This window comes from Trachemys scripta, chromosome 1 (genome assembly GCF_013100865.1).
Source record: "Trachemys scripta elegans isolate TJP31775 chromosome 1, CAS_Tse_1.0, whole genome shotgun sequence".
In the NCBI taxonomy this organism is placed as follows: domain Eukaryota; kingdom Metazoa; phylum Chordata; order Testudines; family Emydidae; genus Trachemys; species Trachemys scripta.
Window position 1 is genome coordinate 208,410,791 of NC_048298.1, and position 13,724 is coordinate 208,424,514.

At 41.3% G+C, this 13,724-nt stretch overlaps 1 protein-coding gene across 3 annotated transcripts in view; it reads right to left on the reverse strand.

Moving 5' to 3' along the window:
* Positions 1-13,724, reverse strand: part of CNKSR2 (connector enhancer of kinase suppressor of Ras 2) — a 363,733-nt gene that overhangs the window by 4,648 nt on the left and 345,361 nt on the right. For all 3 annotated transcript variants that reach the window (XM_034755470.1, XM_034755460.1, XM_034755453.1), the window contains one exon: positions 426-622. In XM_034755470.1, coding sequence (XP_034611361.1) covers positions 426-622 — 197 coding nt within the window. The remainder of the gene's footprint in view (positions 1-425; positions 623-13,724) is intronic.

The following is a 13,724-nucleotide window of genomic DNA, read 5'->3' on the forward strand; positions in this document are numbered from 1 at the left end:
TTCTAGACAAGCTTAGTAATCATCGAGCAGCAACATTGTAAATAAAACTGCCACTTTCCAAATGATTGACCTTAATTAAGCTTACTCTCTGGTAATGATATAGCACGTTTAGCTTAGTAAATAAAAATGTTTTTGGGAAAAAAGGGGGATTAATACCTCGTCTGAAAATTTCAGATCAAATCATGTTTAACTAAGTAGGGCAGGAGCTCACAGAGATTTTATCTATTGAGAAATAAAACGGATTCCTCCCCCCCACCCCAAGACACTTTTTCTCGGCTCTGAGAACAGCATTTTCCCATGTCTCTCTTTTGTTCTTTTCACACACAAGATTCAGACTGCCCTCCAGCTAAGTACAGTTAATCTTTGAATACAATATAATAAGATCCGACTCTTTGGTGGGATTTCCCCACCCTCTATTATCTCACCTTTAAAGTGCTTTTCAGAATTCGCAGTTGGTGCAGTTTTTCATTGACTACTGGATCGCTACATCTTTTTATAAAAAACTTCTTGTACTCCAGCTTGGTGGAAATCCGGTATTCTCCTAAAGGAGACAGACTGGCCTGCTCCAAGGCTCTGTACAAATCTTGCAAGGAGTCTGCTGGCTTTTCTTCTACAGTTTCAGCTTAAAAAAACCAGGAAAAAAAAACCCAAGAGAAAGGAACAGTGTATAATTAACATGGTTATTAAAAACCCATGAAAGCCTCCCTAAAAGCAGTATTTTTAACAAACCCAGAAAGGGATCATTTCACATATAGGGAGAGTATTCCACATCTGCCAAAATCCGCACCCCCTCAAAAGTATTGCAAGTCAAACACTACCTAAAGCTATTTTTCTCTCTAATTATTGCTTACGTAAATCACTTTTAGATACGGTACTTTTCAAGAGAAACAAAAGCAAAACTTTTGACAATACAAAGCTTTCTACAAAGCAGAAGAAAAAGATTACAGGGTATAAGTTTACTGTCATAATAGACACTCTAATTACAATTAACCATAATAGTAAATTCATAAGTTATTACAAGAAATGAGAGCAATAGGAGCAGCCTACCAAATGAGAAGGAACTTCAGGTGAGAGATCCGACTGAAAAATAATCAGGGGAAGGAGGTTTAACATTGTCTTGTTTTTTTTTTTCCCTTTAGAGGATACAAAAAGGATCTCAAAAACAAAGTAAAAATGTGCTGCAGTTCAGGAGGCGGCATTTCCCCTAGGATTTGTTGGGGGGGGAGGAGGAGACTGTTTTTGTTTTGCTTCTTCAATTGACATTACATTTTCTCTCTCTTTTGTCCCTATTCATGCACATGTGAAAAAGTAATATATGGAGTCACCTGTACTATCCTTTGCACTACACTAATTCCTAGAGGTTCAGCTTAAATTGGGGTCCTGTTGTGTTAGGAACTGTACAAAGGGTACATCTTCACTACCCGCCGGATCAGCAGGTAGTAATCCATCTATCGGGGATTGATTATCGCATCTCGTTTAGATGCGATAAATCGATCCCCAAACTCGCTCCTCGTCGACTCTGGACTCCACCAGAGCAAGAGGCAGAAGCAGAGTCGATGGGGGAGCCGCGGCTGTTGATCCCACGCAGTGAGGACCCAAGGTAAATTGATCTAAGATACGTTGACTTCAGCTATGTTATTCTCATAGCTGAAGTTGTGTATCTTAGATCGATCCCTCTCCTCCCCCCCAGTGTAGACCAGCCCTAAGTAGACCAGACTCAAACGGGTGGGAGAAAGGATGAGCTATTAATTTTGCCTCACTGATTCTCCTGCACATATTGTTTAAAAAAATATTGCCTGTGAAAGCACTAAAAGATAAGATGGCATTAGAGAGAGGAGACCTCATTTCTTCCCTGTCAGTAGTGCATGTTTTCCCACCTGAACCTAACCTGCCAATCTCCTCAACCAGCTTCTGAAAGAACCACTTGTGGGAATGAGATGGTCATTCAGACTTAAGCACATGCCTGACTTTAAGCACACAAGTTAAGTGCCTTAAACGTGAGCACTCACATGCTTAAGTACCCTGCTGAACTGGGGCTTCAGTCTCCGTGTATACTCAGACATTAGCTTTTCTACTAACACTATGGACAAGGATGCTAACGCTGCTAATGGTGACAGCAGCTTTCTGGGGGGTAGATACATGCCAACCACAAACTGGACTGAGACCAACTACTCATTTCACAGAGGCTAAACAAACATCACACAGTATAGTAACTACTCACCTGGGTCAGTTTCAAACAGGGAAGCTAGAGAGAAAAAAAAACTGTCTCCCAGAATAATACTTACATTTATAGAACGCCTTACATGCTCAAAGCACTTTACAATCATTAATATCAGCAGAAATCCTCAAAGACACGCAGTCCTTTGACTCTTCTGTACATTTCTTTAATCTAATAGTAATTGGTCAAGCACACGTTTTGTTTTAATCGTCCTATACGTGAGGAAGGATTACAGCTCTTCAACTGAGAGAGAGGTTGTGGCTTTGAAAAGAGCCTTTGGGTTGTTGCATGTTTTTCCCCTAGACTCTCTTACTATATAACATGCTACTGGGAGACAGTCACTGATTTAATCACATATGTATGTAGGCAACATTTAAAGACAAATCAAAATGACAAGATGCATCATCTTTTTTTTCCTTTTCTTTTATAAAAACTGTTAATGGTTAAAATAAAAGGAAAAGACTAAATAAGTGAATACGAATACACTGGCTCAAATCCTTTGTGTTCTTGATTTTTCTGCTTTTTTAGAAATGTCGCCAGACCTCAATTTTAGAATTTCCATGAGACATTATAATGAAGAGGAACATTAGTATGGTCCGTGTATTCACATTTGTTTGCATCTTCCAATGTGTAATTCTATCGATCTAAGGTGCTATCTTCATGGTATCTGAGTGATTTACAAAGAAATCTGGATAAAGCTAGCTAAATCTGACAGCATATTATTTTGTCTGTTTCTCCCTTCCTTTTCTCCCTTGTTATATAAAAAGTGGATCTTTCTCCAGTCTCTTTCCTCCAGCAACAATTTTTGTTTCATATAACCATGCTTTCTCCTCATGGGTGGTTAGTAGTTATTATGGGAAAACTATGCTGAAGAGATGAGTTTTTATAATTTAGCCTGAAGCTGTCCAGATTCAATGGCATGGTAATCTCTTGTGGCAGGGTGTTCTATGGCCTGGGGCCAGCCACTAAGAAATCTCTCAACCCTATCATGCATTTCACAAGTTACTGAAAATCCCAGTGTTCCCGATGAGCAATTAAGAGGCAGTCCTTGAAATGGTTTAGGCTTAACCCATTTAGGGTTTTGAATAAGAAGAGCAGTACCTTAAATTCACCTGTAACTCGGCAGTTCCAAAAAGCACAGGTGAAGTATTTGCATCAGCCTGTATTACTAAATAGTCAATCTGCCACTGTCAACATCAACTGAAGTTCTTCATGGCTGTCACATTCATGCTAAGATAAAGAATTATGCAGTAATTGAACCTAGAAGCCATCAATGAATCTATGAAAGGGCCTGAGGGGCAAGTTGGGCAAGAGAATTTCCATTTGCGGTATCACTATCACCAGATCAATGATTTAAGATGGGGGGAACATTTTGGCTGGATGGAAAATGGTATATTTGGTAGCAGACGCTATCCTGATATTGGCAGCCATGAAGAGTCCAAAAGGCCCCCGTCTGCACCCCATCCTGACGACTGGCAGACAGATGTACTCAAAGGATAGTGGTATGGTGTCAGCCAATTCTTTGAAATATTTCCCCTCTATCCACATACCTCACCTCCATCTTTCTTGAGTTTATCTTCATCCAGGCACTGATATCACTTAGGGACTGGGGTAGTCATCTGCATTTTGGAGTAGGGCTGGGCTTTGGTGTGAAGGATTGAGCAGTGAGGAAAAGAGAGCCAGTGAGGTGGCTCTGAGCATTTAGGATTCGCTCTGCATTTAGGCCCCTTTGTTAGTGATGTCAGATACTTTTTTACTTTTTTAAATACCTAAATCTTGCTAAGGTTTCCAAAGACTTTAAAAATATACAAGCTGTGAAGGGATGGATTCTCTTTCCCTAATTATTCCATGACAAAGGGGCAAAGGATGAGGGACAAGAGTGACAGTTCATGGACAGTTAAATATTAACATGGAGGTCCAAGTCCCAACACATATGTTAGAGGGCTGAAGCCATTTTTCCCCTCTGTTGGTTCCTAAAAGAAAAGTTCCTGAGGGAGGGTAGGCAGAACTCCCTCTTCTCCTTCACTTCCTTTCCTGAGGGCAACCATGGTAACATCCATGTGGTAGCAGTTGTCATGCTGTTGTAGATGTTTGTTGTTTGGTTGCTGTAACTCTGTACTAACCCTCTTGCACGGTGTGAATTTGGGTATGAGTGGAAGATTGTCCCCTTCCCCACTCAGCTATCTCCTTTCCCTTCTATTTCTTTTTTGTCTGCATGGCAGGTGTGGTTCTCTGGAACTGTGGTGGGGGCTGGGAGTTTACTCTCGGAATTGGTTCCTATGATTAGAAGCTCCTGATCTCACAGATTGAGAGTATTTCTAAACTGCAGTGAGACACCTGCGGCTGATTCGGGCATGCAGGGCTCTGGCTGTGGAGTTGTTTAATTGTGGTGTAGACATTTGGGCTCAGGCAGCCGCCCAGGCTCTGGGACCCTCCTAACCTCTCAGGGTTCTAGAGCCTGGACTCCAGCCTGAGGGTCAACACCACAATTAAACAGCCCTTCGGCCTGAGTCCTGCAAGCCTGAGTCAGCTGGCATGGGCCAGCTACAGTTTTTTAATTGCAGTGTAGATATACTCTAAAGGACATGGTACCCTAAAAGCATCATGATTTGAGATTAAATTAAGAGTGTCACCCTTTTAACTTTGATCTACGCTAGCTCATGGTTAAGTGACTGGGTTAGTAATACATCCATTTGCCAATGGAAGGCCTCAGCTGGGGCTGTAGCTGTCTGATATGTTGCACTAGCATTACAGTTTCTTTAAGGAAGAATCAGGCCTCCAGGGATACCTGATTCAGATACAGAACAGATTCTGGAGAAGGGCTGTAGGCCTAGAGGGATTCACAGACTGATTTTAGAATGGCACCACAAACATTAGGTTAAGTATCAGAGGGGTAGCTGTGTTAGTCTGAATCTGTAAAAAGCAACAGAGGGTCCTGTGGCACCTTTAAGACTAACAGAAGTATTGGGAGCATAAGCAAACATTAGGTTGTTATTCATTATTCTGAGTTGGCGCCTGAGTCCCAGACTGCGTTTCTCTAGCCACTTGGCTCCTCTGAAAAAATGGTTTTAGGATTTCCATACACTGATGAAGGTGAGTCCCTAATCTGGAACACGGATTGTTATTCCTGGCCGCATCCATTTCTTGAGCAGCTTTTTCACTTGGGTATAGAACAGCCCCACATGTACTTTGCGGCACACTAGGCCTAAATTCTATAGCAAAGTCTCCAATTGCTACACCAGAGTGGTGCTAGTCTGTGACAATGAAATTTCTGCTGCAGATTCAAGTATATTCAACATCGGACATTTTTTATTTAATTAAAGGTAAAACTGAATAATACTCAGCACAGAAGCAGCTGCATTATTTTGATATTCAAGGTGGAGGTTTTTTGCAGCTGATGAGGAGAAAGTTCATAGAATCATAGAATATCAGGGTTGGAAGGGACCTGAGGAGGTCATCTAGTCCAACCCCCTGCTCAAAGCAGAACCAATTCCCAACTAAATCATTCCAGCCAGGACTTTGTCAAGCCTGACCTTAAAAACCTCCAAGGAAGCAGATTCCACCACCTCCCTAGGTAACCCATTCCAGTGCTTTACCACCCTCCTAGTGAAAAAGTTTTTCCTAATATCTAACCTAATCCTCCCCCAATGCAACTTGAGACCATTACTCCTTGTTCATCTGCCACCACTGAGAACAGTCTAGATCCATCCTCCTTGGAACCGCCTTTCAGGTAGTTGAAAGCAGCTATCAAATCCCCCCTCCTCCTTCTCTTCTGCAGACTAAACAATCCCAGTTTCCTCAGCCTCTCCTCATAAGTCATGTGCTTCAGCCCCCTAATAATTTTTGTTGCCCTCTGCTGGACTCCTTCCAATTTTTCCACATCCTTCTTGTAGTGTGGGGCCCAAAACTGGACACAGTACTGAGATGAGGCCTCACCAATGCCGAATAGAGGGGAATGATCACGTCCCTCGATCTGCTGGCAATGCCCCTACTTATACAGCCCCAAATGCCGTTAGCCTTCTTGGCAACAAGGGCACACTGTTGACTCATATCCAGATTCTTGTCCACTGTAACTCCTAGGTCCTTTTCTGCAGAACTGCTCCCTAGCCATTCGGTCCCTAGTCTGTAGCAGTGCATGGAATTCTTCCGTTCTAAGTGCAGGACTCTGGTTGGGGCTTTTGGTACCACATCAAGGGATGAGAAATGATTTGAGTTAAAGACATGCAGATACACTTTGGGACTTTGGCAGTGCAATCCCATTTGTGAGTGATCTGAGTTTTGTGGGTTGGTGGGAGTTAACTAGTTTCCTGCCCCAGATATCCTTGTCAATAACCAGTTGCTCCATTATTCCTCTTTACATTATTTTCCCCAGTGTATCCAAGATCAACAGGTAGAACATTAGCTGGATATTGCTACTAAAATGGTCAGAGTGAAATAGTTACTATTGCTATTTACATAGCAGTATTAGGTTTCAGAAGTAACTCTTCATTGAGTTGAACAGGAGTAGGCCAGACCACTGAGAAGTATTACTGTCTGTTTGCGGGCTCGGGAAGACAACACTTAACCAGTGACATTCAGAGGGTTGCATATTCAATCTTATGGGTTAGAGCATGATTCTGTGGCAGGGGATAGATGTTATAGACAGAGTCACAGAAAACACAGAGCCCTGAGCATAGATTTCTCATCACCCTTCTAATCTCAGTCTCTAAAGTTTTGTTATTTTCTTCAGAAGCTTTCCATATTATTATTATTATATCAGCAGAGGTGACTTCTTATACCTTCCATTAGTCCTCCGCCACTAAAGAGGTCTTCATGAACTACAGACCTGTGAAGCTTTTGCAGTTAAGAAAGGTACCAGAGGAACTACAGATTACATCCAACACTATTAGCACACACATCATCTGTGCAAAGGTAACACAACACCATCAGCCCTCAACTTTGTCACTCATCAGACAACTTTGTCACCTTTTGAGGCTTGCAGGCTTTTAAGCACCTGCTCATCATATTTCTGCTGGTCTTCCCAATGTCACTAAGATTCCTTTCCTCATCTTTAGGTTCCTCTTTCCTTTTGGATTGCCAACCACCTGAGCATATCTTCAGTATTTTGGGGAAAGAGGGCTTTTGCAGTTGGTGAGGTCATCAAGGCAGTTGCCTCTTGCCATTTCCTTTTTGTGGCTACATTCCTTTTCTCAGTTCCCCTCCACCTATCTTCTATCCTCCAGGCTCCCTACATTGTTTTCTTCTTCAAAGAATTAAATGTTTTGCTTTGCTAACTTTGCTACTTGGTTACATGCTTCATCCAGCTATTCAGCCCCTCACACGCTTATCCACTACTCACCTGTAATTAATTAACGATGCACTTGAGCAAAATTACCATCTCCTGAAAACCCTGAGAAAGTTGAGCTATAGCCTTACTAGTTTCTATGTCAGAGAGTGAGCAAGGTGAAAATTATCAGTCTGAAATCCCTGTGCTCCACTGAAATCTCAACTCCTGTTTTCATTCCTTTTGATGAGGTCACGCTCTCTGGCTGAGAAACCAGCTCAGCTGAGCTTTCCCAGGATCTTGGGGAGGTAATTTTATTAGAAAAAGGCACTAATTACATTATTAAACAGCTACCTCCCCCTGGAAATCTCACATGATTTGCTTTGAACTTTACAGCAAAGCCTTGACAATTCATCTTTAGCACCTGGAAACTGACTTCATGAAAACTTCTAAGACCTTTTTGTGGCTGCTAGTGAGTGCCATGCCAGGGACAAGGGTGGGTTTCTGGGCACAGGTAAGTGGGCAGGTTGGGAATATTAGATAAAGGAAGTCCTGAGCCTCCCTCCACCCCCATGCAAAAATTTCCCTCCTTCCTTGTTTGCCTTTTTGACATTGACCACACTAAAAGGTGTTTGTTGCCCACATGTTAAGCTAACACATGGTAACTAACATGAGGTAAAATCCCAGTGCAGACAAGGCACTTTGTAGTTGTCACATGTGTTAGCAGGTTGAGATAAACACCAGGTGTCTGGGATTTAGCTAATACATAGTAAGCAAACACGTGAACTGCTAATGAAGACAAGGCCTAAAACATGATACCTGATCCCCTTATTCAAAATTCCCGAACCCTTGCTCAGTTGGTCAGCCAGCAGAAGCATCAGGATGTCAGGCTTGGAGTGGGGCAGGACCAGTATGAATAAGGCAATCAGAAAAAGAACATGGAGACAGGTGAGCAGGGTGAGGCAGCATTCTGCTTGGGAGCATCTTCTGGTGCTCAACAAAAGAAGGGCTGAGGGAAAAAAGCAGGGAAATGGGAAGGATCTCATGTTTAGAGAAGGGAGAACAAGAAGGTATAAGGAGTAAAAAGGTGGGATTTGGTTGGGTTGGATGGATGGGAAGAGACACTGAAGAGAAGTAACCTATTCTTCAGATTTTCAGGGTATGTCTATACTACCCGACGGATCGGCGGGTAGTGTTTGATGTATCGGGGATCGATTTATCGCTTCTCATCTGGACACGATAAATTGATCTGCGAATCAACGCCCATACTCCACCTCGGCAGGAGCAGTAAGCTGAGTTGACGGGGGAGCCGCGGCAGTCAACTCACCACCGTGAGGCCAGGTAAGTCGAACTAAGATACTTCGACTTCAGCTATGTGAATAGCGTAGCTGAAGTTGCGTATCTTAGTTCGAACCCCCCCCGCTAGTGTAGCCCAGGCTTTAGTGCAAAATGCCAGGGTACCATAAATTCACCTTCAGTACTCTAAGGGTTAGTGTTCACGTGACAGGGATCCTAAGATAAGTTTACATTACATAAAGGGGGGGAAAAAATCAAAGTTTATAATTCAAAGAAACGGGAATTTAAATAGTTTCTGCATCTATTTAGACAGAAGACTGGCAGACAAAACTGGATATTTTCTCTCTCTCGATTTAGTCTAAGGGCATATCTATACTGCAATAAAACACCTGTGCCTGGCCCACGTCAGCTGATTTGGGCTCGCAGGGCTTGGGCTGTGGGGCTATCAAACTACAGTGTAGATGTTCAGGCTCGGGCAGAAGCCAAGGGGGAGGGCCCAGAGCCTAGATTCCAGCCTGATCCTGAATGTCTACACTGTAATTTGATAGCACCGGAAAGCCCAAGTCAGCTGACAGGGCAGCCACGGGTGTTTTGATGCAGTGTAGTCATACCCTAAACCAAACGAAGAGAACCACTCAAACCAGCGGAAGGTAAAATTTTAGGAGGAGACTGCATTTGCACATGAAGTCATCTCTGTGAAGCACATTTATAAAGGAAGCCATAGTTAGATGGAAAATCAGCTCATAGTAGGAGAGCAGTGTAGTTCCCATGGGTGATTACTGAGAAAAGAACAATTGGCACATTGTTTAAGTACAGCACAGAGTAGGCAGGAGGTAAAATGAGATACAATTCTGGTCTGCATGGAAACCAAATGCTAATCAGCTGGTCAGCATGATTTAGGGCAGATTCCTCTATTAAAGTGCAAAAGGAAACCTATATCACTTACCACCTTCTTCTCTGCACTTACAGTAAAATAAAGGTCTGAATGTTATTTTGTTTCTTAAAATGAGCCCTTTTTCAAAGGTAAATGCAAGCTGTGTTAATCTCTGGGCTTCTTTTGAAATTCTGCAGATCACTTTTCTTTGCGTCTTCCCTCCCCTTTTCGCCTTCTACCTCTCCTGCCCTCTCTGTTTCTTGCAATCCCCTTCCTTTTTGTTCTTCTTTCAAATTAGTAGGATGCTAATATCGCAACTTTATTGTTAAATTTATTCACCTAAATTTGGTTCATTGCTGATTATGTACTCTATGTATCTTATGACTTTTAAAACAAAACTTGTATTTGTGGATAATCTAAGCACTACCCAGATGTACCGACACTTTTTTCTTAACCTGTGTATTATATAATGTTTTAACATTAGAGCTGCCACTAAGTTAGTCAACAAAGCAGAGATGAATGAGTGCTTCAGAGAGGCCTGTGTACTGAGAAGGGTTTGGGGGGTAGAAAAGAGTTTTCTAGAATTCTCACTGAATTATGGGAGGATTGCCCTTAAAAACAAGCTGCAATACACATTTCCAGAGTAAGTTTTAGCAGCTGGAGAATCAGAGGACTGGAGTATTAAGGTAACAGGCTACACCACTGCCTCCTGGGCAGAGGAAGTGTATCTGGGAGATTTATAGCCATGTCCTATTTACTCCTATTATGTAACCTTCAAGACAAAGAGGAAATTCTCAAGAAAGTCTGCACAGCAGAGCTCAATGGTACACTCATCATCTGAGACCTAGGGCCTGATTCTCCTCTTTTTGTTGGTGAAATTGGTTCCTTGAAATCAAAGGAGCTATAAAACTGATGTAAATAAGGGGAGAACCAGATTCCTAATCTTTGTAGGGTCTGAGGTATATGAATCGTATTGAAGTAACACCTTACAGGCCTCAGCCCCATTGTGGTAGGCACAGTACAAGCACATACCAATACGATCCCTGCCCTGAAGAGCGTACATTCTCAGGCTATTTAACTTCCAGTGCTTGTGATGCATCAGCTCAGAGGCATTAATGCCAGAAGGATCCTTTATGATCACCTATCTGACCTCCTGCACATTGCAGGCCACAGAACCTGACACACAGCACCCCTAGGCCCTGGCTGAGTTACTGAAGTCCTTAAATCATGATTTAAAGACTTCAAATTACAGAGAATCCACCACTTACTCCAGTTTAAATCAGCAAGTGACTCATGCCCCACACTGCAGAGAAAAGCAAACACCCCGCAGAGTTTCTGCCAATCTGACCCGGCAATCAGTTAGACCCTGAGGATGTTGGAAAGACCCTCCAGCCAGACACCCGGAAAAGAATTCACTGTAATAATTCAGAGCCCTCCCCATCTAGTGTCTCATCACTGGCCATCGGTGAAATTTGCTACTAGCAGTCACAGATGGACCACATGCCACTATAGGCAGTTTAATCATACCATCCCCTCCATAAAGTTATCAAGCTCAGTCTGGAAGCCAGTTAGGTGTTTTGCCCCCACTGTTCCCATTAGAAGGATGTTCCAGAACTTCACATAAGTATGCCTGTACTAATGAGTGCAAAAAGTGCATAGAAAAAATAAAATTCAAATAAAAATAAAATTCCTAACAGTAACAAGAAACTGATGATTAGCAGCAGAATTTATTGGCAATGAGAAATATTTATAAATATATCCTTTAATATTTGGTTTAAGTGATTTACTTACATTATCTTCCATACGGCAATGTCAATTTAATTTTTATTTGCTGTTTTTTTTAGTGCCTCACTGGGAAAATTTTACATAATGAAAGAGGCTCTCTTGTCAATTTCCTGTTTCTTTTCTATGCTACATGCTGAAATTAGTGTTTAATTTTGATGCAAACTGTTAAAGTGAAATAAACATTGCATTCACCATTACCATTTCCCCTGCAAGCTTCCTCTCATTCTCCACAGTTCAGGGACAAAGTAAAACCATGCCACCCTGAAAGACAGGTGAAGTATTCAGGGGACAGTGCAACTGGAGAGACAGTTTGTGTCACTGTATAGATGGGGGCACTGACACTTTTAAATGGATAATGATTTCCCTATGGATTAGTCCAGCAGCAACCATTTGGAAGCAATTATTTCTTCAGCAAAACATTCTTTTCATAAACCTAAACTGTAAGGGCATACAACGTTGCAAAAGGTTAAATGACAAATGGTAGGGACAGTTGGACATAGCTACATTACTCATCAGTCCAATTCGAGCAACACTCACTCTTGTACAACAGCAATATCTGTCAAGGTTTGTAGGGTTGGTACCTAACTAAGTTTGGATAGAGTACCTAATCCTAGTACATCACCTGTTCGCTGAGAACAGGAACCCTACTCCACAGGGATCGTAAATGTCATATCTGTTATGCTTTACTTCCCTGGAAACTACAACACAGGGTGAAATTTCCAAAAAAGTTTAAGTCCAATTTTCATAAGCGTCCAACTCACTTCGGAGCCTCAAATCCATTTTCAAAAGTGTCTTAGGCACTTCTGAAAATTGGACTTAAGCCCTTTTGAAAATTTTACTCATAGGTTTTATTTAAACATGTCATATATGCCAATGTTCTTGCAGATTACCTGATAAAGGCACTGATGAGACCTCAGACTAATTAATCTGTACCTTAATTTACATTTTATTTATTTAAGGCATGACATTGAAAGATGTAAAGCTTGTCAGGTGCTGAGTGCCCTCAACACCACTGTAGTCTGTTCTCCTCTAAGCACCACCTAGGACTGGGTTCCTACATAGCACCTTTGGTAAAAAACCTAAAACAACAACAAAAATTTAACAGCAATATACTCTTTACCACAGATTTCTTATGCAATTAAATGTCCAGATGCTGAATAAACTTTTGAACATGGAACATGTACACTTTAACAAAAAACTTTCTCCCAGAATTGGTACCATAATCATGATGGAAGAGACATCTGTCCCATATCCATTAGGAAGAATACATGAGTGCATTCCCACAGGAAACGGAGTAACAGAGCTTATGGACAAAGGGTATGCAGAGGCAAAGCTGGGTAATTTGCCAATGAGTAATATAGATATTTTTATTAAGCAGAAAATACCTTAAAAAACCCTAATCTAATTAATAAATCAACGGTCTTCATTAAAAAAACATTAACTGCCATTTTCCAAACTTTATTTTAAGGCATACAGAAAATATATTTGACAAATGTGTATGCAATTAATGTCATGGGCTGCTAATTGCAGCCCTTCGGAATCCCTCTCAAAAATGGTAATGCTCATTCAATACAGTCTGTGAGAGGAAAAAATGAAGCTGAAGTTAAAATGCACAGTGGGGCAGATATATTAGCTCCTTATGGCCTTTGGCAAAAGCAGTAAATGAGCCATCAGTGGAACCCAAAATGGCAGCCAAAGGACATTTTAGATTCTTATCTTGGCTTCTGGTACTCTAATTCATTTCCAAAACATTTCATTTCTAACTAATTCTGGAGTTTAATGACAGGATGCAAAGGACTGGTTCAGGTTGCAGGGCATTCCAGCAAGGTTTTAACAATAAATCTTTCAGGTTGCAGAATCTTTATGCGCTTAGCACTGATTTATCGACACTGGCAGAGGCAAGTATTTCAAAGGCAACATTATATAAAGAGATGAATTCTGCCTTTGTCAAGTGTTGGAAAGAGCAGTAAATTATATTTAAAAATCAATTCCTAAGGATACGTAATTAATAAAAACACGGTGGGTTCATCTGTTTGGTCAACAGGCAAAAACTATATCAATGTACAATTTTGTAAACAAGTAACAGTGGGCATACTTTGCTATAATAGGCATGTTCAGTTTCTTGATTGGTAACAATTAAAGATGTCAAAACTATGTTGTTAAATATATAGATTGACTTGTGACAGGCCCATTAATGTTAAATGGAAACACAATATGCATACTGATGAATATCCAACTAGCATATACGTCATAGTATACAGGATTTTTATTTTATAAAATTAATATTA